Source organism: Centroberyx affinis, unplaced genomic scaffold (genome assembly GCF_046629955.1).
Source record: "Centroberyx affinis isolate AG114_WGS23_722 - 3 ecotype Tasmania unplaced genomic scaffold, CSIRO-AGI_Caff_v1 ptg001090l_1, whole genome shotgun sequence".
In the NCBI taxonomy this organism is placed as follows: domain Eukaryota; kingdom Metazoa; phylum Chordata; class Actinopteri; order Beryciformes; family Berycidae; genus Centroberyx; species Centroberyx affinis.
Genome location: NW_027279635.1, coordinates 65,522 through 90,182, shown reverse-complemented (window position 1 = coordinate 90,182; position 24,661 = coordinate 65,522). Strand labels below are relative to the sequence as shown.

The 24,661-nt window shown below is 47.9% G+C and overlaps 1 protein-coding gene across 2 annotated transcripts in view; it reads right to left on the bottom strand.

The window, feature by feature from the left end:
• Window positions 1–1,339: 1,339 nt before the first annotated feature.
• nrp1a (neuropilin 1a) overlaps window positions 1,340–24,661 on the bottom strand; it is a 65,875-nt gene continuing 42,553 nt past the window's right edge. The window contains exons 8-18 of one of the 2 annotated variants that reach the window (XM_071523454.1): window positions 19,874–20,029; window positions 17,034–17,178; window positions 13,186–13,517; window positions 11,478–11,622; window positions 9,196–9,306; window positions 8,317–8,367; window positions 6,013–6,156; window positions 5,516–5,793; window positions 5,024–5,120; window positions 4,832–4,885; window positions 1,340–4,399 (exon numbers count right to left, since the gene is read on the bottom strand). In XM_071523454.1, the coding sequence (XP_071379555.1) occupies window positions 4,113–4,399; window positions 4,832–4,885; window positions 5,024–5,120; window positions 5,516–5,793; window positions 6,013–6,156; window positions 8,317–8,367; window positions 9,196–9,306; window positions 11,478–11,622; window positions 13,186–13,517; window positions 17,034–17,178; window positions 19,874–20,029 (1,800 nt within the window). In that variant the 3' untranslated portion in view covers window positions 1,340–4,112. The remainder of the gene's footprint in view (window positions 4,400–4,831; window positions 4,886–5,023; window positions 5,121–5,515; window positions 5,794–6,012; window positions 6,157–8,316; window positions 8,368–9,195; window positions 9,307–11,477; window positions 11,623–13,185; window positions 13,518–17,033; window positions 17,179–19,873; window positions 20,030–24,661) is intronic. The other variant, XM_071523455.1, reaches the window with a different exon arrangement.

Below are 24,661 nucleotides of genomic sequence, written 5' to 3'. Positions count from 1 at the left end.
TAATCTGAAGTTCAGCCTGCCTCCTTGGAAGATTAATTAAACCTTCAACTATTCCTGGAATAGCGTTTATCTTTGTTCTGAAACTCTAATCAAATATCAGAGTAGATTAAGATAAATCTAGGACTATTTCAATCTACAACCCAGAAAGCAAATTATTGTTAATCCAGTTTAAAAGCACATTTTAGTCTGGGACTGTCCGGAAAACCATCCCTATCGGTTTAAGTGGTTTAAAGAGAGATAATACGAATCTGGTGGGGTTACAAATCTCATGTAGTTATTTTGCATGAAGGGCATGCAACCAAATAACTTTATATGACTTTCATTTACTTGCCTAAATATGTATTCTTACTTAAGACTATGGGGACTAAGCATAACTGCTATTTATCTAACATGGTTTAAGAAGAAATTGTCACAATCAGTAGTTGACATTCTCTACTTTTGCATTCATCTTCTGATCTGCAATATACAGTAAATTTCATGTCATTTCGAGTGCAGAAAGGAATAATAATGTCTCTGCCTAGTTATCCTACAGTCTACAGACAACATCATACACTCCTATATACAGTACAGACCCACTGGCCGTGCCGTGCCAATGTAACACACCAACACTTTAAGATGTGGCCTCACTAACCCCTCGCAGAAAAATCTGTGAAAATGAAGACTAAGTGTAATTTCGCCTAATGACAGACTAACACAAAAACAGCTGAGCTCCTCAGTGACGGCCACATCAGCTTCCCATTAGTGGTCAGTCTCCGCCCTTCTCCCTATGCCATCATTTCCACCGCTGTTTACCGCTCCAGTAGGTGGGGATGCCTCACATTAGAGACTTCGCTGCAGTTCTTTCCATCTGCTTGGAGATCTGGGCACAAGTACTCACCCGTCTTGTCACATTAGAAGTGCTGCTGACCGCTTTTACTCAGTGTTGGACTAAATCAGCTGGGGAATAGCTTCCTATAGAATCTATCAAATCCACTTTATTGCCCTGAAACTGAAAAATAACCAGACCTCTTTATTTGAGTCGTATCTTTGGAAACTGCTGTGAGACAAAGACTAGACAGAAGATTCTTGTTTATGTCACTGCTGTGCTGCATTAGTACTTACTTTCACATCATTTCGATGCGAATAACAGATGTATGACTGCTGCTTGTGTACAGTAGATCTTCATATTGCAGTGATGAGGCTACTAGCTAACCCTCTGCAGCACGGCTGTGATGGAGATCAGACTGGAATGGGAACAGGAGGATATGGGAGTCCAGGGTCAGAGGTTAAGGTCGGGGGGTCACAACAGAAACATTCCCATTGCTTTTTAAGGCCTTGCTGTTTATTCATCTTTTTCCTACAACAGCAAATTACAGAAGCAGTATTGAAAATAAAAGTCTTTTTTTGTTGTTCTTGTAAAAAAAAAAAGAAAATCTGCACAAAATTTGAATGACAGTACAAAACGAAGCGATAATATGCCAGGTAAATGGAGGGGTGGGGGGAGGGGGAGGGGGACATTACTGTTGGAAAATCTGTTATGCCTTTTTCAATAATGAAAAACATCTCAATATTTTTTACATTTCAGAATTATATCACATAATCTGAAACTATATATAAAAAAGATGAAAGAGAAATGAACACGTGTTTTTTGTGTGTTTTTGACTTTTCCATTTTTTTGCAAATGAACGCTATAAACACATAAACTTCTTAAATATATTTATCAGTGCAACATTGTTTCTTTTGAGTCCACGCTACAGTATCCTTTTTCTCTAGTTTAGCAGACGGCTGTCTTTGCTACAGTCCTCTACAGCTGAAAGCGGTAGCAGACGGTACGGTGGAGGGGGGGGTCGCAGAGCGCGGGACGTCCAATCTGAAATGAACAAAGCTGAGAATGTGTTCACCACAGCACATGACATACAAAGCACACTGATGGGAAAAAGACGTCACCCCCCTTCTCAGGATCAAGTCTCTGATTGTTGTGGTGCGAAAACCACTGAGCTCCAGGTCCTGCGGGCCCTCGTGTCCTGATACTGTCAATCTCACACCGAGTTCACACCGACTCCCTTCCCCTTGTAGTCCAAAAACCCTCGCGGTGGGACTGTCCCGTCCATCACATGGCAAACAAGAGTCTCAATAGAGATTTCGAGAGTAGAGAGTTCACATCGAGGTGACGTATGCACTTCTTTTTAAGCTTAAAAATAGATAGAAAAACAGACGGTCACACATTGCTCTTTTTCTACAGTCGTCCTGTCGTTCCCCCTGTTGGTTGTCTCTGGGGGGGAGGAGTAGGGGGGGGGGTCTGACAGGGCAAAGCGAAGAGTCCTTTTTTTTTTTTTCATCTTCAGTCGTAGTGAGCGATGACTGTGTATAGCAGTTGTGTGTTGGAACCCCCAGCGAACAAGAAAGGGGGCGACCATCCTTTGGTAAAGCCACGTGGGAGGCCAGGTGACCTGATTCAGGTGACGCCACTCGATCCCCCCGCTGTAACCGGTGTCCCTTCCTAATGACATCAGCTCTGACATCGCAACGTTATGGCTGCTACACGTGAAACACGTAAAAACTCTTTGGCCCCCGGAAAAAGGCCGTTAAGCTACAATACAGCATGTGAACAATACAAACTGGGTTATCATGAGTTACGTGTGTCCGGCTGGAGTAATGATAGCACCATTCTTCAGTTAGTGTGTTTACCCCCCCCCCACCCCCCTCCCGTCCCCTTTAATAGACTCCCACAATGAGGGATTCAGTGACAAAGTGCATTCAAGCTGCATTGTCCAGATAGCACTTCTTCAGTGAACAATCCACAGTGACATTTGGAGGTGACCAACAAGTCTAGTCCTTAGCTAAAGCAAAGCAATGATGATTGATTTTTTTTGGTATGCTGGCAGACATTTTACACTTTTTACTACCTCCTCTGCCATTGACATGAGCAATGTTAAGGTGTTTGAGGCTGTGTGAAACGTATTCGGCTCACACAGCAGAGATCGGGTGAGGAAAAAGACTGAGCGCGAGGGAGAAAACGAGAGAGATGCTTAATTGCCGTGAGTTCATTATATGAATTGTTTTCTTTTGTTGCCTTTTGACTCATTAGTCCTTGGGTGTTGTTGTGAAGTGGGCGTTTTTGATGACAGATGGCTTGAATGCGTACTGAAATCGCCGTAACACCGGCGTCACACAAATCGCGCTCTTCTGAGCGAAAGGAATCTAAAATTGAAACCATAACACTGCACCTTCCACAAAACAGTCAGACGATTGTATTTACACACACACAACCCATGAAAAAAGGGATACTGCAGCTTTTTTCCTTTTTACTTTCTTTAAAAAGGGCAATAAAATATATTAAAACTTATTTACAGTATGTGGGTTTTGGACAGAAAAGAACGAAACAAAACAAACAAAGCGCTGTGATGGATTGGATCCTGTTTTGCAGATATTTTTCAGATAATGTGCCCCTGTTTCCTGTCATCATAACTTAAGCATTAAAAAACACCCAAATCAACAGAGGAGGCCAACAAAGATGTACTAAAGGCACTGTCAGAACCATACATTGCCATGGATGGGACCCTCACTTTAGAGAGATAGGGGTCAAAGGGGAAAGGGTACATGTATCGGGGTTTATGGGTTATGGGCACACCCTGTATGCCACACCATGGGGCAAATCTACAGTTTTGCCAGATATGGTTCACTTAGAATTTTGATACGTCTCTTTCAAAACACGAAAATAAACAACAGCCTTCATGAACTGATAATAAAAAAGGTTTCCTCCCAGAAAACGATAAATACTTTAAACATTATAATAAATTGGTCTCAACACCAGCATCCGATTGTAAAAATGAATGAAAATCAAAATAGAAAATTAAAATATCATCTAAATCATCTGTACATATTTTTTTTCTGTATTTATTTTGTACACAGTGTCCCCTACTGGTAGGTTCTTTTTACTGCAGCTCCTGAGAAAAGCGTGGATCAGTCCAAACCTCCCATTGGTTCCTGAACCTGTCCCTCATCCGGCGAGTTTAGGGCGTCGACAGTCCTTTGAGCCCGCCTACTCACGGATATACGAGAGGATATGCCTACAGTCAGTCTTGTGCATGCTCTGCACGTCGCCCAGTCACACGAACGCACTCTCTCCCATCTCACGCCTCCGAGTAGGAGTTCTGTACATTGAGTTTGTCCTTCTTTAGCTTGACGCCGTCCACCAGCTCAAAGTTATAGTTCTCCAGAGCTGATAAGTTCCTGTCGGACATGCCGCCGTGCGAGCAGGCGCAGTAGAGGACCACGCCGCAGATGGCGCCCAGGAAGACCCCCAGGGCGGACATGGCGATGATGGTGATGAGGATGGGGTCCAGCGTCTTCAGCATGTTGCCCGGCCCGCTGATCTCGTTGCTCTCCACGATGTCCGGGTAGTCGGTGCTCTCCTCAACTGGAAGAGAGAGGGAGACAACCAGAAAAGGAGAGTGAGAAGCGAGGTAAGATGGAGATATATGTGATGCAAGAAAAGTGCAACCGTGAAGGGTTTGGGGAAGAGTGAAGTGTTCCCAAGAAGGCAAAATACTTGAAAAATAAGGGGAGAGGAACCACTTCTGATGCAAAAAGGAAAATATTTATTCAAGCTGATAGTTGAAAAGGTAAAAATGCAAATGCAAAAATATGGCTATACAATGCATTTGCACTTTAGGCATCGTGGTTCTCGAGCTTCCTTTTCTAGCTTCAAGTTGGTACATATATCAATACCGTTTAGTACAGGACCTGATTTTTAAAGTATACAGTCAGAACTAATAAGGAATTCCCTTCTTTGTTCTCTGACATTTAACCCCACCCACCCAAAATAAACTCTCCCTAAGACATGACTTACTGATTTCATTGAAGCGGTCCTCCGGCAGCATGGGCTCAGTGGGTACGTCCGGATCTATTCAAAGAGAGAGTCGAATTGAGCTCAACACCACAACAAAACACAGTGGGAATAGAGTGAATAGTGGTCAATAGAGTCCAATTCCAGGTCAGGGACTGGACTGGAGGCATTGTAACTGTGCACAACAACCCTTACCTTTGCAGTCAGTCATGCTGAGGCCATCGAGGATCTTAATGTCATCCACAGCAATGTCTCCCCAGCTCTTTCTCTCCACCAGCCCTTCAATCACCACCTTGAAAAAAAAAAAAACACAGAGTGAGCTTTCAACAACCTTACGTCTTGAATGTCACAGTGGTGAACTAACAAAATAAAGCATCAAAAGGCACCATACTGTATCTACACAGTTATTGTCTTCCTGACTGTTTCATCATTGATCCATCCAAGCCTTTAATTTAGCCAAAGGGGAGGAAGAAGCAGGAACTCTCACAATTTCTATCATCTATTCTGTTTCTGGCTTTCTATCACAAATGTCATCACAAAGACAAAAACACAGAACAAAATCTGATCTCTATGTGTTGGTGTTAACGGAAAAGCTGCAGAATATGGCCTCCTGTTGCAAATATCTTCCATTAAATACATGGATGGTTTATTCGGACCATACTAAAATCTTGGCAGTCTTTGATTTACCTGATAGGGTTTGTTGGAGTGCGGCACAAGGACGCGCCCCTCCCGCCAGCGGTTGCCTTGGTGACCGCTGACGGTCCACAGCAGGACGTCAGCCGGTCCTTCCACGGTCTGCTTGCGTTGCTTGATGTGCAGAGTGCCGATGTGCGGCCCGAACATGTGGTACCAGAAGGACACGCACAGGTCCGAGTCGGGGGAACTGACCATGGGACTGACCAGCCGGGCCACCTCGGTCTCCTGGGGACCCGTCGCTAACGTGTAGATGAAGTTCCCTGACCCACCTGCCAGAGAAATGATGGCATTGAATTACTGACAGAGGAATACTCCAAGATGCTGTCAATGCATTGATTTCTGATGTTTTCATTACAGCGCATGGATCTTGATTTCTATTAATCGAAAGAGATATTTCATAGCAGAGGGTCAAGAATTGGTAAGTTTCAGATATCTGCTCTGTCAGTGCACCTTACATACAGCCGAATTGTACCCCATAAGGCCCTCACCTGTGTGGTCCATGTTGGGCCCAGTGTTGAGGGTGGGGGTCCCGCTGGACTGGATCTGCCACCTAGAGCCGGTATCTTCTGATGTCCAGCTGCAGAAGGACGGGTCGTTGGCCCAGCCGAAGTCACAGGCAAACCACACGAAAGCTGCAACGACACCGAAGGTTAAGGTCAGGGTCCAAAAAGGTGTCAGAGGAGATCATATTGGATCAGATCAAATTTATCTTCTGGATCATTCAGTCATCGCTGTCATCATCACTATCTTCATATGCAATAATTATTAAAACAAAACAAATTAGATCCCTGGCCAGAATAGTGAAATGAGTCGCTGCTCTCCTATTAAAAAAAGGGAAATTGCCAAGAGCTCTGAGCTTTACTGTAACAATGACCCGAGGGCCTGTCATGATATGACTGCAGGCTAGGCTTGAGGGCTTCAGCCACTCATCCTTATGGTCTACAAGCACTAGAGGGCAGCAAAGAACTGCAGGACTGAAACCCAGAGTCCCACAGCTGGAGGGGAGATGAAACAGCCGACTCAGGAGGGAGAAACAGACAGAAGGAGGCAGGGAGGGAGGGAGTGAGGGAGGGAGGTACGGCCCTGACAAGAGAAAGAGAGGAAACCGACAGCTTGGACCTCATGCAGACCATATATCTTGGCTCTAGTTAATGATCCCCTTTAATAAACGCAACACGGCTTATAAAAGAAGGTATGGAGTGACACTAAGAAGGGAGATGGCAGAGAGACGCGGATAGAGAGAGAGAGGGAGGAAGACGGGGTCCGGACATCATGTCCAGTTGAAAAAGCAGCATTCACAGCAACCCACAGAGAGCTGAGGATTTTAATGAGAGCAGGGACTCGAGGTTTAAAGACAGCTATAGTTGCAGTGAAGGGCCCCCGTTCCACCAACACAATCCCCCACAGACACATGCCGCGCCGAAAAAGGCTCCGCAGAGGAAAGAAATGTGTGAGAGCTTGGACTACGGCGGGTTTTGCTTTTCAAATTGGATAAAGAAAGACTTCCAAGGAACACAAGGGAGAGGGATGTTTGGGATGTTAGCTATGGCCTCAAACTCCAGAATGAGATGCCTTTAGAGACGGCGCGGGGCGGCCCTCCAAAGGATAGAAAATATGAGCCAATATTCCCTTTAATAATGGGAAGGTTTTAACTAGCTTCTGCAGGCCGAGACTCTATTTATCCATTAAACACAAAGGATGGAATTCCCATGTGGAACCACATTTCAGGCGTAGGGCCACTTTTTTTTTTTGAAGAAATCCCATTCCCAATTAAAATGGCTTTGGGTTTTTTTTTTTCCATTCTTAAGAGACTTTGACTGAGGCTACCGACAAGCTCTGGATAAGATGAGCAGCCACATGACTCACTCGGCCATTCGATGAAAAGGAGGACATTTTTTTTTATGCCATATGCCAGTGGAAACTACATCTCTCGGGTGCATGCACACACCCACCCACACACACAAACACATACGCATACACAGAGCTGATTAGCATGCACGGCTTGAGGCCCTTAACATGGAAAATCAGATGGATAAGTGCTCACTCACAGACACTTACTTATGTTGACACGCACACAAACACACACACACACCTGCACCTCGGCTCTCATTCTCATCTATTATCATAGCTGTGCCCCAGTAGACCGCAGACAGACCAGAGAGCCTGCTGATAGAGTGAGGGGGCTGGGTGGAGCCTATGGCCCATTAGCCAAGGTCAGACTGGGGCATAGCCTCTCAGCTGGCTGCTGCCTCATCAGCTCACTATAGGAGACAGCGCTATGTGTGTGTCTTTGTGTCTGCGTGTGTGTGTATTTGTGCCCGTGCATGTGCCCGAACGCACACCTAATCTCCTATGGTCATTTGCATCGTGCTTTCCTGTGTAGTGTGCGTGTGTGTATATGTGTGTGTCTGTGTCGGCCCAGTGATTAGTGATTATGCTGAGAAGGCAGCAGCAGAGCCCCAGTGCTAATCATCAGCTAGGCCTGCATCACGCAACCTCCCTCACCCTGTCAGCCGGAGCCTCTCAGGTCCATATCATCAGCTTTAATAACACACACACATCACAGCAGAGCCCGGCTTGAGCTGGCAATCATTAACTATGGTATGATCTTGTATAAATCCATGGAAATGAATACAAAACAAACCTTGGCATTTTAACAGTCGCTCTGATTGGCGTGCAACAATCCACATTTATTATAGTGAGATGAAGTGAGAGTAATCCATGATGAAAAAAGGCATAGGTTTAAATTGTATGCACCGTCTATTGTATTGAGAACTGAGAAAAATGCTCACCTGGGATGGTGTCCACTTCAGCAGTAGTGGTCTCTGGCATCGTGGTGCCACCTGCCACAATGCAACACATTAGCACAGTTAGCCTAGCCTGGCGTAGAGTCTAGCCTCTACACTCTCAGTAAATAAACCCATGCACTGAATCTATCCATGCTAGCTAGGATTGGCTCATCAACACATGCCTTATCTCCTCATTCTGACAGGTGCCAGTGGATACATTTCCCCTTTCTATGTATATCCCCCGTCAAGCACTTAAGCAATACATTCTAAACATGTGACTGAGACGGTGCCATGCTCTTCATTGGAGACTGCTGGTTAGTGGGGAGTGCAGGCAGCGGCGCAGGCTCAGAGGGTTACTGGGTTAGTGGGGAACGAGGCCAAGAGGAGGAGGTAGAAGGGGGAGGAGGAGGACAAGGCAGGTGAGAGATGAAAGGAAGGGGAGGGGGACAGATCCGGCTGGAGTTAGTTAGATTTAGAAGCAGGTGTGTGTGTGTGTGTGTGCGATCTGTGCTGCAAGTGAGATAATCCTCTCCTGTGACTGTGCAGAGGTGGAGGTAAAAAGGGGGATGGATGGTGAAGGGGGAAGGAGGGCTACAGGTGCAGGTAATTAGAGCCGCGACCGCCTGTGTGTATGTGAGCGTGCACACACGGGCGCGTGCACGTGTGCTCCCGAGCGTGCACGGTAGATGGCAGATTAGTTGCGGTATCGAATCGAGCGGGGGGGCAGAGAGCGGTGAGGCTGGGGAGAGCAGCGGCGGTGGTATCAAATCAAGAGGAGCAGATTGAGTGTGAGCCAGGGCAGGAGATGGGTTGTGTAGGGGGTTGAGGGTTGGGGGGGTTTAGTTAGTTAAGGTTGCAGTCTCATGAGGGCGATGTTAGCACCTGTCACGTCGTAGTCATCACCTGTGCCGCTGTGGCAGCTCGCCTGGTCGTCGTCGCACTCGTCCGACGGAGTGGTGCTGGGAATCGGCGTGGTAGGAGGGAGAGTGGGAGCTGTGGAGAGGGAGAAGGAGAGAGAGAGAGTAGACGACATAGGTTAAAATTCAGGTGAAACGTTAAATGTGATAGATGCCTTGACATAGGATTTGTAGGAGATGAGTTGATACTTTGTTGCTTTTACGCATTGGTACAATTCCATTTCACATGGAAAAAATTCAAGCACGTTTGTGGATCATCACATTTACATCGTATCCCGTTCCTGTAGTTGGGTCAGATCACTGTCTGATCACATTCTCAGTCAAAACGAAGCACTCATTGGATTCATTTGGAAATGCACCAAGACCACCCTCTGAACAAGGTCTTGAGTGCGCTTGCTGTGTTCGCATATGGCCAAATGAGCTGAACTAAGTTTGAAATAACTAGCTCAAAACAAACTAGGTGTGAAAACGCCCCCAAAACTGTATACAAGCTTGGCGTGCTCCTCCCACTGTCATGAAATTGGTTTCAATCTGGGCCCTCATCTGGGCCTGAGCTATTAGCATCCCTCCTTTTATCAAGCTGTGGAGGTTTGGGTGTATAAATAGAGCTGAAGCTAAAGCCTGGTGCTTGGGGCTTGGGCGGCTGATGCTTGGAGATGGAGAAACAGGGCTTGGGATTGGCTATAGGCAGGGCCCCTGGCTGCCACAGCGGCCTATCATTATGGCCCGCTACACTTGGATGTGGGCAGGGCCCGAGAGCCATTCCACGCTCCACTGCCACACAGCCGTCCTGCGGTGTGTGTGTGTTTGTGTGTGTTTACGCTGACAGAAGTAATGAACGGGCTTCCCCAGTACAGAGGGAGGCAAAGAGGAAGAGGCGGGAAGGAGGGAGGGAGAGAGAAAGGCAGAGACAGATAGAGGTAAAAAAAAAATGCGTGAAAAATGTATGCGTGACTGTGTGTTCTTGTGTGTGCGAGAGAGAGAGTGTGTGTGAGCCAGCGGTCTCCCTCTCTCTCTCCCTCTGCTAGATGAAATATGAGGCAGATCAGCCTCTGTCAGATTCAGGGTGGGGAAGGTCAGGGATGGGGTCAGCACTGCATCAGGGGAGCTCCGCACAGAAATGAGGATTTAGCCCTCCTACTATGGCTAGGCACACACACACACACACACACAAACACACACACTGTACTAGTACAAGCACCTGCGTATGTGCGTGATTGTGTATACATGCCTGTAACCACATGTTTGGCAGGGTGATTGCGGTTGCTCTGTGTGTGTGTATGTGTGTGTGTTTGGCATTAACACTGAAAACAAGCATTATCATCTGACTAAAGCTCCCAGTGGGAGTCCACGAGGCTTACAACGGAATGGGCCCACCGCCTCCCTGAAATCCAATATGTAAATCCACTTAGGGCTAGCCCGCTACAGCACACTCTTATATCGCTGAGCTGTTTCTACTCTAGATGAGCTTTGAGAGAGCGGCAGATAAAGAGAGAGGAAAAAAAAATAGGGGTAATTTTAGAGATAGCGAGAGTGCCGCGTAGACTTTAAGTGTGCGTGCGGTCCTATGAAAGAAGAAAGACGGGCAGGAGCTGGGATGAGTGTGATGGGGGCAAGGCTGCAATAATCCTACTGGGCCAGGTGGGCTTTCATTTGATCCCCTCTAGGAGTGGCTCTGCTATGGGGGCTGCTTTGATGTAACGGGGAGACAAGACAACTGTCCCTTGTAGGGATAAAGAGCAGGAGCTGGACAGCTGTTGGCTCAACATAGGGAATCCTCACGCACATCTTTAAATACCCCCCGAGCAGGGCAAAGGCATCAAGTGCACGCTACTTACTCACATGTCATTACCCTGGATGATAGATGGCTCACCTGTGCGTGTCTGTGTGTGCGCAAAGACACGTGTTATCATGCATGTCAGATGTGTATACAGGCACATGCAGTTCCGTGAATGAGTGTATTGTGCCTAAGTGATGCAAGACACGCAATCAGACAATAAAATAATAATAAATGTTGTCATCGCAGGTATAAATGTCATCGCCATGGGTGGAAACTTCATCGTGGGTAATTGCGTCAGTAGAAATGTCATCACCGTGGGGTAGAAATGTCGCCAACTTGGGTAGAGGCCGAGGGTGGAAATGTGAACGAGAACTCATATAAATACTTGGTGTGAATGCAAGAGCGTGATCAGATGGGTCATCACCCGGATCGCATTCTAATAGCAGGCCTAAATGAGGTCCCAGTACCTTCGATCTCGCAGCCCAGGAGCTCGAGTCGCAGGCCCATCCCGGCAGGCGTGGCCCTCTCCGGGTAGATTCTGACGAAACGGGTCAGCAGAGGCTCCACCGTCCTCAGCTCGGGAGTGTCGTAGTTCATATTCCCCTCAAATATCTGACAAGGAAAAGGAGGGAAGGAGAGAGAGAGAGAGAGAGGAAAGAGTAGAGTGAGTGGAAAAAAAAGACATAAAGCACAATATTGCAGATAATGTCATTGCAGTCGCGAGTTTGACTGATATAGTTCTCCAAACGCAGATACCCCGAGGCAGACTTATTCCTGCCTTCTGAAAAACCAGCAGAGGGGTGGAGGTGGAGGGCGGGGGGGGGTGGCGGGTGGCGGGTAGATAGAAGGATGTTGGGAAACAACAGAAGATGACCAGATCTCTCTCGTCTTGCTGACATCTAAAGCACTGCTTAGGCGACTGACGCAGGGGGCCAGTGGCAAAGACAGCATGACATATACCTCTGTCAAAGGCAACTTCAACTCCTTCCACTCTGCCTCAGATCCTCCTCTACTGGAGGAATAAATGAAAAACGAGAGGAGGAAAAGGGGGGAAAGGAGAGAGAGAGAGAGAGAGAGAGAAGCAGGCGAAGGAGGAGATGGAGGATTGATGGAAGTGGATTAATGGGTGTGATCACGTGAAGGAGCCTGGTTCGCCTTGGATGCTGGGAACCTCTTAGGCAAGGAGAAAGGGGAGAGAGGCGGCTAACTAGGACAGGGGGATATGGATCCTCCTGGCTCCCTTCATAAATCAACCATCAGGCCATCTGGATCAGATTTATACCCTGTCAGGGACGCTTGTAATTGGGGACGGGCTCTTGCCGCACTTCTTGGAGGTGTGTATGGTTGTGTGTGTGCTTGTATGAAATCTTTGTGTCTTTGCGTACACGTGACGTGTTCAAAGCGCAACAACACCGGCAGATAAATCTGGGGTTGCTTCTCTGTGTTGCACGTTCTCTCCTCTCCTCTCCTCTCCTCTCCCCTCTCCTCCCCTCCTTTCCCCCTGCCTCCCTTCACCCCTCCTTCCTCTCTGGAGAGGTTTCACTATCCACTGAAAGTGCTTGAACAGTGTGTGCTGTGCAGAATACAAATCAAAGAGAGAGGGAACCGGGAAAGGACTCGGGGAGACGTCTCGAGATGCTTATCCTAATGTGATTCAAAGCACTGCTGAAATTGACTCGCAATGACTGCTGAATGACTCACAACTGCCGGGCGCAACGCTCCTGCGAAAATTGACTAAATGCGCCATAATCCGAATCAATGTTGGTGCGTATCTGAGAGACTTTTTTTTAGAAGAATGCATTCAAATAATTTTCCACAACACTGAGGGTAAAATGTTATACCTACTTTTTGGCTTTTGTTAGAAACCACACCATTACTTCCCTCCCTCATTTTGTCTACATTACAAAGGAGAACCTTCGGGTTCTTTTTGTTTAGTTGTTATGGTGGTTCTGATTTGTTAAAATAAAAAAAGAATATAAAACCCAGTGTGTCACTTAAAAAGTTCTTTTAACACTGCTGATTTGGGACATTTCAGGCATTGTGCAAGGGTCCTTTCCAGCATCATAAAGGGTTCTACTATGGTACAAGCCAAGCCATTTTCTGGTACAGGAAAAACAGCATGACAGAAGAAATGGTTGGCTAACCGAGCCGAGTCCGACCCTCTGCTGCTCTCACCTTTGGCTTGTTCCCGTTGGCGTCCAGCACCATCCTCCAGTCGGAGCCGTTGTTGCTGTAGCCGAGGCGGAACTTCTTCATGAAGACTTTGTTCTCGCGGTGCTTCCCTCCCTGGATGATCATCCCCCTCACCAGCTTCTCCTCACCCAGGTCCACCTGCAGCCACTCGTTGGTGAAGGGCTGGGGCTGGGGCAGCAGGGTCCACCCTGACCGGCTGGTCAGCAGGCGGGCGTTCTCCGGCACCCAGCTCCGGTCCGTATGGGAGGACGCCGTGATTTGGGAGTCTGTGATCAGGCCCGAGACCATGCCCAACATGCCTGAGCACGGGTACTCTGAAAGAGGAAGGAAAGGGAGGGGGGGGGGTTAGCTTGTTCGTTTTTGATAAGAACTAATGAAAACCTGCAGGGATGAGATATGCACGAGCAACCAAAGGCTTGATCTATATCCAAAGGCTTGATATTCAACATCATTTACCATGCCAAAAGTCTGCTTTGGCGAGTTTGAGGTTCATATGGGGGCAAGAGAGAGAGAGTGACGGTGAAAGTCAAAGTGAGGAGGACAATTCCCGCATCTCTTTGTGATGTTGCTGTGATCTCTCTCTCTCTGTAGATCTCGTGCATACTAATTCCTGTGCCTGAAGCGATTGTCTCTAGGCAGCCAATTAAAACCCTCCTCTCGGTTGGTGCTTCCACCTCCTGCATTCTGGGAGTGCTTTTCTTTTCATCTCCCTTATCCCCTCCTCCCTCCACACACACACGCACACTCACACAAACACACACTTCTCTTTGTATTTCTCTACTGCTGCACTCATCTACCTTCTGCTCCACAGCTGTCAACATCAGTGGGACCGTGTCTTTTAACACCTCATTGTTTCCTGTCCACGCTTTCTTCTCCTCCTTTTATTCTACCTTTCCCGATCCTATCCTATCCTAATTTTCTGTCATTTTCAGCATTCTTGGACACATGACTCCCATTCATTTCCAAAGGGAGACAGCTGTTTTCTTTTTTTTTTCCTCCTGCTCTTAGAGTCTTGATCACATCCCTGCATATCGAGAGTGTAACTGAACCGTTATATGATGCCACATTCATTTCATATCAGTGGAAGAATGGGTGACGTCTTGTTGCTACAACTTGGAAGTGTTCTTGTTTAAAATTCAAAATGGCCACATCCACTATGGCCATCGTGAGGCCAATTGTTGTGGCGCTCATTCTTGTTCATTCTTGTTCTTCTTATCTTCTTCTGAAAGACCAAGTGGGAGAGTCCCCCATGTCGTACTTGCAATTACCACTAGGAGGTTTTTCCCAGTCGGCAGCTTGTATTTGCGGTAAATCTGATATGCCTGAGTGCCTGTCTCTGGTCTGTCTCTCTCTCTCTAAACATGTTCCTCCACTTAAACCGAAGACACTGAGTCTAGGACCTGTAGTAAGTAATAACATATTTACTATCTGGCTCCCACGGAGGGATAAAACTGGCCACATCTTCTGTGTCTGTGTGAGACAAAGTGTGCACTGTACCGCTGCAGGACTCAATAGGGTCACTGCATCTGGGAAACAAGAGCGAAGACTCGGAGAACAAGGCCTCATTCAGACGCGTCTCCCTCTCTGGTTATCTTAAACAGCTCCTATGCAGGCCCGTGAGACGAATCCCTGGTCCTGCGCTTCTCTCCGAGGAGTAGAAGAGTCCAAATCCGAACTCGAGGAACAAACGCTGGCGGTGCGGAAGACTCTCTTCTGTATTCAGGGTCTTTCTCCCTCTTTCTTTCGTCCTCTGCCAAGATCTGTTTGAGTGTGATCAGAGGAGCTAGCCCCTGGCGGAGCAAAGCTAAGGCACTCCACTGCACACTGACCGCCTTTGATGTTGGGGGGATATGAAAGAGAGGTGTGTGTGAGTGAGATTGTATGTGTGTGTGTGTGTGTGTGTGTGTGTGTGTGTGTGTGTGAGCGATCTGGGTTTAGACACCGGGTGAACTCCCCGGGTCATCTGGAGCTGTTAATGGACTTCAGCTGCGATCGGAGAAGGTTAGGGATGGCACGCACGCAACGACACACCCAGAGGAACACGTGTGTGTGTGTTGATGGTGATACTCAAGAGATGAGGGTTTGGGTGGAGCATCGGCGGTGGATCACAAACACACATACACACACCCTGGCTTATTTACAAACAACAGGGCGGGTGGGGGTTATTAATGAGTAGCTGCATGAATCGGCAGAGGCACGCGACACACGTGGCGCTGACCAGAATGATTTACCAAATACATATTGGAGCATTCTGGGGTCTACCTCCGCCTTTCCTCTGAAGTCTAGCTCTCCATCCTGCAGCTCTACACCCTCACTGTTTCATGTCAAGCCTTTTCTGTCTAAGGCTTTTCAATGCGGTTTTTTTGGTCGGTTGGAACCATGGCAGCGTCTCTCAGAAAAAAGCGACGAGACATTAAAAAGCTCTCAGTGCTTCTTTCAACAGAAGCTCTTTTTGAATTTCTTGTCTCAGGGATTCATAATTCAAGGTAGGACGGAGTGAGTCAAGGAGTTTATGCGGCACTCAAGCGCCTCACAGCTCTCTCTCTCTCTCTCTCTCTCTCCCTGACTGTGTCGCCAGCATCTACTGGAGCTGGCAGTGTCTTCAGAGCACCAAGGGGTGCTGACGTCACCGCGGAGGCCCTGCGGTGCCTCCGTTCCTGTGATGTGTTTACGCTCTGTGCAGCGGTCTGGTCGTCAGCCCAAAACACACGCCCCAGCTGTAACCCTGCTGTAACCACAATGCCCTCTGCCCTGACATGCACAGCTACACGTATGTCATGTGTGACTGCGCAACACTACATGGATGTGACCTTACAAACTCTAAACCCAATTCTTAATCCTCCGCTAAACCCTTGTAGAAGTGAGGACCAAAAAAAGGATTTTCTTCATCTCTCTGTCCTTGTGATAATCCTTTTTTCCTCACAAGAATTAAAAAAGTATAAGAACACACATGCAAACACAATGCTGTGCCTAATGCACACTGCACCACAGCGCAAACACTAATAAACATTCAATACACATGCTCATAAACCCATAGAGACGCAGACAGATGTGCTGACAAACATACACGCGCAGATGAAAGTGAACCACACACACAGACACACAGACACACACACACACAGACACACACACACCCACCCCTCTCATTAAAATAACAGTATTGACAAAGAGGCAGAGATGATATGAGCTTTTGCCACAACCAAAGCTCTATAGCCAGAAGACAGCAGACTGGGGCTGGATAGGAGGGTGGGACCAGACCAGCAGGGGAGCTGGCACTTTGGAGGGATGGGAGGGAGAGGAGATAGACCACAAAGAGAGAGAGAGAGAGGGAGAGAGAGAGAGGGAGAGAGAGAGCATGTGTGCATACAGCCCACAAGGCCCCAGCTCTGCTTGTGTGCCTGCCAGCTGTTGGCTCCATTCATATTGAATGAGGTACATCTAAACATCAGGTAACATAAATACGTAATCCCCCCCTTCATGTGCCACTCCTCCATTATGTAGCAGCTTGCTTTAGCCTTAGAGGAAGGACTCTCATAGACAGCTAGCTTCTCATGCTTGACAGAGGTAAGGTGTTTCTGCTGCTGGGGCCAGGAGGGGAAATAGCAGCCAGGTTGCAACAAGAAAAGGAGTCAAACCAACGGCACAAAGGAACACAAGCAGAAATGATCCCTTTTTATTTTGAGTATAATCTCATCTGGTGAGTGCATTCGAAATTGGCCCGTGTTTAATTGGAAACTAGCTGGTAACGGTGTTTTCAGTGGCAGGCTCGATAAAACACAGAGCTGGAGTGTGTGTAGGTATGTATCAGCAGGGGTCTCAGCAGCGCTAACCTGATATCTTACAGCCGTACACCTCGAAGCGCAGCGCGATGCCTGTTTCCCAGGTAACGGGACGGACCCGGACGAAGCGCGTCAGCGTGGGTTTGGGCAGCATCGTCTTGGTAACGTCCGTCGGGTTGGTGTTGCCTTGGAAAACCTGCGAAGGAGGCAGAAGAAAATTTAATTATTGACAGAATTTGCTGAGCGGAGACACAGGGAGAGAGCCTTAAACACAGAGAGAGAAAGCCGAGGCAGTGGAAGATGCAACTCAGAAAGTATACATATGTATTTAATCTAATGATGAGTCTCAAATCATATTTTTCCTAAAACAAGTGAAAAAAATCTGCAAATGCCGTGACATAATTTCACTTGTTTCCAATGCTAATAAACTCTGGAGTGATTACTTGTGAGTGATTGCTTCCACATTATCTCAGAGCATTTCCTATCGCACCACATGTTGCAGCACAAACAGACGATGACCTGTGATTGTGTAACCAGAGGCGGTATGTAGTAACACTGACAAGACCAGATTGGCTCATGATGCCCCCATTTCCTGTCCTCTTGTCTCAGATCTGCTCACAGTTTTACTGCAGTGTCTTGGTTAAAGGTCAGAGATGTCACTGTTCCTCCCCTGGGGTCGGCTGACAGTTTACTAGCTCCGTACGAGGAGGCCGGCCACCCAGCAGAACAACTCCCCGCAGTCCCTCACAGCTCGTTGTGAGTAATTGAATCACATCGGTGACCGTGCGACCCGCTGACCTCGCCCGCTGAGTGGCTACGGGGGCACAGAGGAGTCCAGCTGTGTTTACCCCCTGAGAGGAGCGGGGATGGACACATAGACAGACAGATACAGAGAGAGAGATGGGAGGAGATGGGGGAGATGGAGAGGTGATGAAGGAAAATGAGAGCAAGAGAGAAATCGAGAAAGAAAAAAGAGAGAGAGAGAGGGACAGTGCGGTGACCATCACTCTCCAGCTCAGCTAATCTGGGCTGGAGCGGGCCGGGGCGCTGAAACGGCAAACAGGGCTGAGCCATTAGTCCGTGCTGCCTGCCTGCCTGGCCCTCTGCAGCCCAGTCCCAGGGCAATACCTGTCAGCCACGCCACTAAGGGACCTGCAACAAAGTCATCCACTCTCTTAAATGTCACGCCGAGGCTCCTCTCCTCTCCGCTCGCCGACTATAAAATGGCTTTTTTCCAGAGCCGCGCTAAGGCTCCAAACTGCAGGCTCAGCATTTAGCAAATGGTCCCACTCCTCACAAAAGCACTTTAGAGCCCGGAAAAAAAAACACACACACACAGCGCCGGGCTTTCCACGGCACCTTTAAGCCGCCACTTTGCAGAAGGGACTGTGTACTTTGGAGAGACCATAAAAGAATCAGGCCTGGGGGGGGTGTGTACACAGCAGCACAAACACGGCTGTTTGGACGCTCTTTTGCTATAGAAAACTTCTTTTTTTTTGTGCCACTCTTTCACTCAAGAACGCCCCTGTGGTATTTACATGTCACGCAACTTGAGGACTGTCAAATAGACACACACACACACACACCTCCATGACCCTTTGGACACCCACAGAGAAAGGCAGAGCGGGGGCTGTTTGGCCTCCAGAGCAGCACAGATGGACAAAACCTGCTCTGTTTGACGGGCTGATCAGCGATCGATGGTTACAGCCTGTCACGCTCCGGTCAAGCGTGCCCTCCCTCCCTTTCCTTCCTCCTCTTTTCCCTCTCTCCTGGACCCACCTCTAGCAGCTGCTCAAACATGACAACCTGATTCTTACCTCTATCCCTCATCCCTTTAACTCTTGTTGATCAAGTCTTTTGTTGTCCCCCTTTTCGTTTAAGGCAAGCTGACGGGTGCCTGACACAAAACAGAGGCTACATTCCTCACAAAATCCCCCCTCCTGATGGCTACTGCAGTCTTGCGTTAGCGCTGTAAATACCATCCACTCACACACAACCAGTGGGTATATTACCATACCAAGTAAAGTGCATAATTGCATGTTGCGAGACGGAGACTCAAGTACATATAGCAGGGTATTCCCCCCTTTTGTTGAGCTCAAAGGGAACATGGACCAAACCACAATTCAAGTCAGCTGGCTGCTGTACTGAAATGGGACATTCCAAGTGCAGTACATCTGCACGGGTGGTTTCTGTGACACAGTCACTGGGCGGCGGGACATGCACAGAAATACATCAAAGGGTTTATCTAGTCCCTGCTTCCATAGTCTTATTTAGGAATGGAGACTGCATCCAGATTGTATACTGGAAACAACTGTATCCATCTAAAAAAGTTAGTTTATCTAGCATTGGATGATTTTGCTTATTTCCAATGCAGATCAACTGGTTTCAACATTTTTTTTTAATCAAATCATTTCAAAATATACTTGTGAAGTGATCTGACTTATTCTACCTTGTTTCAAGATACACAAGAGACACACAAGAGAAAAATATGATTCATATATATATATATACATATATATATGTATATATATATACATATATATATATGACTTTGCAGTGAATTACAAGTTTATGTATCCACTGACCGCCTAAACTAATTAGGGACAACTCTACCTTGGTCTGTCATCTTGTGACTTTAGAGAGAGAGAGGGAATGCAAATTATTAGCCTCGTTAGTCAGAGCCTAGAGATTATGTTATTAAGCCTTAGTCCACTTAAAAGCTTGATCTAATGTTTGGTAAATAAGTGACTGTTAGTACCCAGTCTGCTCATTAGGAGAGTGACTTTCTGACTTGTTGGCTAATTCAAAGCCATTTCCCAACCAGAGTCAAGGAATAGACTGAATTGAAAGGAAGCAGGGGGAGAGAGGACAGTTTCTCCTTGTTCTCCTACCTTCTGTTTGGAGCCCTCCTTCAGAGTGATCCAGTCCTCCCCGTTGGAGCTGACGTCCACTTTGTAGGATTTGACGAAGTAGGTCCTCCGGGTCTCCTGGGAGATGGCGCCCTGGGTCCCGATGGCCGAGACGAACCGCAAGAACCCCAGGTCCACCTGAGGAGGGCAAAGACAAAAGAGAGAGTTAAGCACAAGCAGCCGGAGAGGAATTTTACATTTCACCTACAGAGAGAGGAGATTTTCCCTTTTAAAGTGCAGAAGAAACTTAAAGAACTAGAAATATAAAGCTTTTGCCTGTTCACGCACATGAATAATTTGCGCAAAAGAAAAAGGTGTTCAACGCAGGATCCCCATTAATAATGTACTGACAAGCTGGAGAGTTAAAAATATAACTCTGCTATTGGAGTCACCTCTGGCCATAGCCTCATCAGCCACTGCCTGGAATTTAATAAACAGAGCAATGAAATGATATTCGCATTAATGAAAGAGACACTGGATGACAACTTAATTTCCTGAGATGGGAGACAAGAGCTTATTGGATAAAAGTGAATGTTGAATAGAACGGAGCCCGCGATCACATTATCAAAATCGGCCAAGAGGAAAGAGAGATACAGATTGAATATCAAATATTGCAGGTTTAAAATATGCAGGGGCTTTATAAAGTAATCATGAACTGCAGTGCATTACAGGAGGGCTATTATATTTTCACAAGCAGACAGCCAGAGGCAATAGGGTCAGGCAGTGTGTGTGTGTGTGTGTGTTTTCTGTGCTCATGCATTTATATAATGTATATGTGTGTGTTCTGTATGTGTGTGCTGCATTCAGAACTGCCTGAGATGCTGAGCAGACACACACTGGTTTGCATCAGAACTGGTAAAGGAGCAGAGTGTCTGTCTGCCAACCATCACGCCTGCTCACCACCATGACCGCCACTGTCAGGACACACACACACACACACACACACACACACACACACACACACCCTTCAATGTGCCACACTTTCTTCTGTTTATACGAAACTTCAAAGTGTAAGAATAGCCTTCCAACTGGCTCTTAATCCTTTTAACGGTGCAGTCTGTGGCCCTCCACGCCTGTCTAACTGCAAGGGCTTGGCTAGGGGCCTACTGGGACCCACACACACACACACACACACACACATATATTTCCAGTCACCAGCGAAAAACAAATCGTCTCCCTCTGACCTCTGCGGAAGGCTACTTAACCCCGCCGTGCCATCCCTCCATCCATAACGGAGGAAAAGAGCGGGCGGGGTGCGTGTGAGTGAGAAATGAAACTGGAGGGCTTTTAAGAGAATACCGACTCTTCCTCTGAAGCGTCCGAAGCGGCGCGGCTGCTGTTTAACGAGTGTTAGAGCTGACGTTAATGAGGAGTAATGGCGTTGCGTGCGGAGGAAGCCGGGGCGTCGGTGGGAACGGGCTCTTCGGATCACGATGAGAGACGGGGGGCTTTGATGTCGGCTTTGAGACGGGGGCTCGGCCTCTGATGGATGATGACCGGGGTCTTGGGGAGATTACTGAATCCAGGAGAATACCGGTGTGTGAGGGTGCGTAAGGAAGAATGACAACAGTGAAATCCTTTATGCGAGAGCCGGGGGAAGGAGATCTGCTTCCAAAACCGGCCCGAGCCGACTGGAGCTCCAGCATGTTAAAACCATACGGCCCCTGCAGAGCCAGCTATAGCTTTGTCTGCCAGCCTTATATATACCACACTTAATGACTCAGAGCAAAGAGCCGGGGGAAGGAACATCTGCATGCCACAGTGCCCCCGGTCACTCCTCTCCTCAAGTTCGCCTTGCACTTCCAGAAGTAAAAAAGATCTAAACAGATGGGGGCAATGAATGAGGCTTCTCCATGCCATTCCTCCCTCTCTCTCTCTCTCTCTCTCTCTCTCTGCCTCTCTCTCGCCCACTCAAAGGATTTGGATGGATGGAGAGGGAAAGAAAAAAAAACAGAAAGAGTCACACGGAGAGACACAGAATACTTTTGTTCCTGTCTATAGGCTCAAGGGGCTTACTGAGTAAGGCCCAGATTTCTTTTAGGTCCGCAAATAGAGACAAAATCAAATCCCCTCCGCTTCAGACGGTTCCCATTTAATAACGCAGCAGATGAATTCCTCTCTGTTGGGTAAACGGCTATATGTGCCAGTGCTGGATGGGAAAAGCCTGGCGGATGGCAGTGAGGCCTATACTGGCATGTATTAGGCCAGGCGGGTCCTTAACGTCTCGCTTCAAATGGCCGGTCTGACTCCTTTCCAATCTGGACCAATGACAGCGCGGCTTACTGAAAAGGCTTATACTAAAACGGTCGAACGGGAAGACTTGGCCTTTGGGAGGGTCTTCCCTGATTGGGTCTCATTAGGCGTAATGGAGAAGAAGAGCCTGTGGGAATGCACTGAGTGGCCGGGGCTAACTGGGAACACTCCTGAGTGCTCTCTCTTATTGGCTGCGCCGCGCCCATCGTCTTTTTGCAGGATTCACTTTCATTTCTGAGTGATCGAGCGGCCCACCTTATGAGTACATTAACAGTCATCTGAGCAATATGGCAGCCGGCGCTCCGATTCACCTTGCGGTCTCCGAACCCGAGAGTCGGGAATTGGAGAGAGTAGGGTTGGACCGATAAATCACTTTGTCGATATACTGTATTGGGCTCTTATTGGCCTTTTATTAAAAATCTGCTCTGGCCAATCAGTCTTGTCCACCTCTAATATGATGGAGGTTCCTTCCTGACCACATCTCCATTAAAACAGTCTGTAAAACCTGCAATAAAATCTTATTTCTTTGCACATTTGTCCCATAACGTTTTTTGTAAAATAATTCTTTATTACAGCTCTATCCCAGAGTTAATTCCCCTACCACTGAATAGGTATTTTACAGGCTTTTCCAACCTGCCAAGAATAAAATCCTATGGTCCTATGGAAACACTGAATACTTGTAGTTTTTTTTGGAATTTGTTGGCCTGAAAATGTTCAAATTTAAAGATATAGCGTATCAGCAGCTTCAAAAACATTGGTATCGGTCTTCAAAAGCCCAAATTGGTCGAGCCCTACTTCGGAGTTAGGGATGTGATGAGAGGAGAGAAGGGGGGGGGGGGGGAGGAAAGAGGAAAGGGCGAGAAGTGCGGAGGGGAGGAAAGAAGAGACGATAGGAGACGAAGGGGAGAGCTAAGAGACGGGAGGAAAAACAAGCGGCTGACAGTGACGCCTGGAAGGACGTGGAGGACAGGAACGCCGGGGTCTCTTGTGGAGGAGAGCACAGAAAGACGAGAGAGAGAGAGAGAGAGCAGACTAGATCAATTTCACAGACACGGGTTGATAACAGGGCCTGGCTAATGAGCGAAGCATGATTTATTAATGGCTGCTTGTTACAGGCAGGGGAAGGAGGCCGGGCCTGCGCTAACAGACCGGGGGGTTACACGGGTCAGGGAGAGAAGACAGGCTGCCAGGACGTCTGGATGTAAAGCACGGCCCGCTCCTACACCGCAGAGACCGCACTGAAAACAAACAGGCCGGGATAATGATCACTAGTGGGACTTCTTTTAGCCCTGAGCCGCCGGACAGCCTTAGCTGACCTATATAAACCAATAACCGACATTTAGAAAATCGCAAGCCGAGCACAGAGAGCGGATCCCAGGCAAAAACACAACGCTACCAGATGATAAATGGCTCGTCATCTATCTTCGCTCATCGCCTGAAAGGCTGAATCATGCCTAATGGGTGTTGTAATCACTGTGTGAAAAAAGGGTGATTTAATATGACTCCCACGCCCGCATGTAAAGGGATGTATTTTGAGACTTTGCTGATCTAACAGAACGAGGCCGGTGTCTGTCCCGCATCCACTGTATTGTTAAATCTCCAGCGGGGGAGGGTGCGTTTTGGACCGATGCCCCGCCTATAGACAAATGACACTATACATTCCCGGGGCACGCTGGCGCACGGTAACTCATATCTGGAGGGACACACACACCCTGCGCCATAAACATGCCAGGTCGGGTAAGAAATCACGCACACTTCTCCGAAACTCTCCATAAAGCAACGGGAGGCCGATACGCGGGCGGGACTCCGATGTGTCCTTGTCTCTGAGGAGTTTTTTTCGATTCCGACGCGGTCCGGAATGTGTGTGTGTGTGTGTGTGTGTGTGTGTGTGTGTGTGTGTGCGTGTGTGTAGGTGTGTGTGTGTGTGTGTGTGTGTGTGTGTGTGTGTGCGTGCGCTTTTGGCTGTTCTCTACCTTCCTGTCGTTGTGAGGCACAACCGATGACTCAAAAAGCCCTGTGCCTCGCAAAACAAGCCCGGCGTACACGGCTCCAGTCGTTTCGCGGGCTAATGAAACCGGAAAGGCAGAAAAAGAATTAGTCGTGCTCGGGCTTGTAGCGTCGGCCCGTTAAAGCCTGGTGTGCGCGCAATTAGAGCGGCGTGCGGAAATCCACCGCGTCGGGCGTGTGTGGCAATGAGCGGCGGGGAATGACAGACAGACAGCGTGTTTATGTATTTGTGCTGTGTTTGTACAAGTTTGACGAGTTAATTTCCCAATTATCCGCCGACAGCGCCGACAGCTGAGGGGCGTGATCGCGAAGTCTATCCGTTACTCAGTGCATTGTCTCCCCGCTGTGTGAGTCAGATGTACAACAAGGCCACATGATATGTATTGGAAGCTGGAGTCATTGTTGTGTGGGCGCAGCGAGGAGACGTGCGGTTTATAGGGGACGGGGATGGGAGGGGTTGGGGGGGGGGTGTGTTCGAGAAACACAGAGGGCTGCAAAAGCTCCATCTCT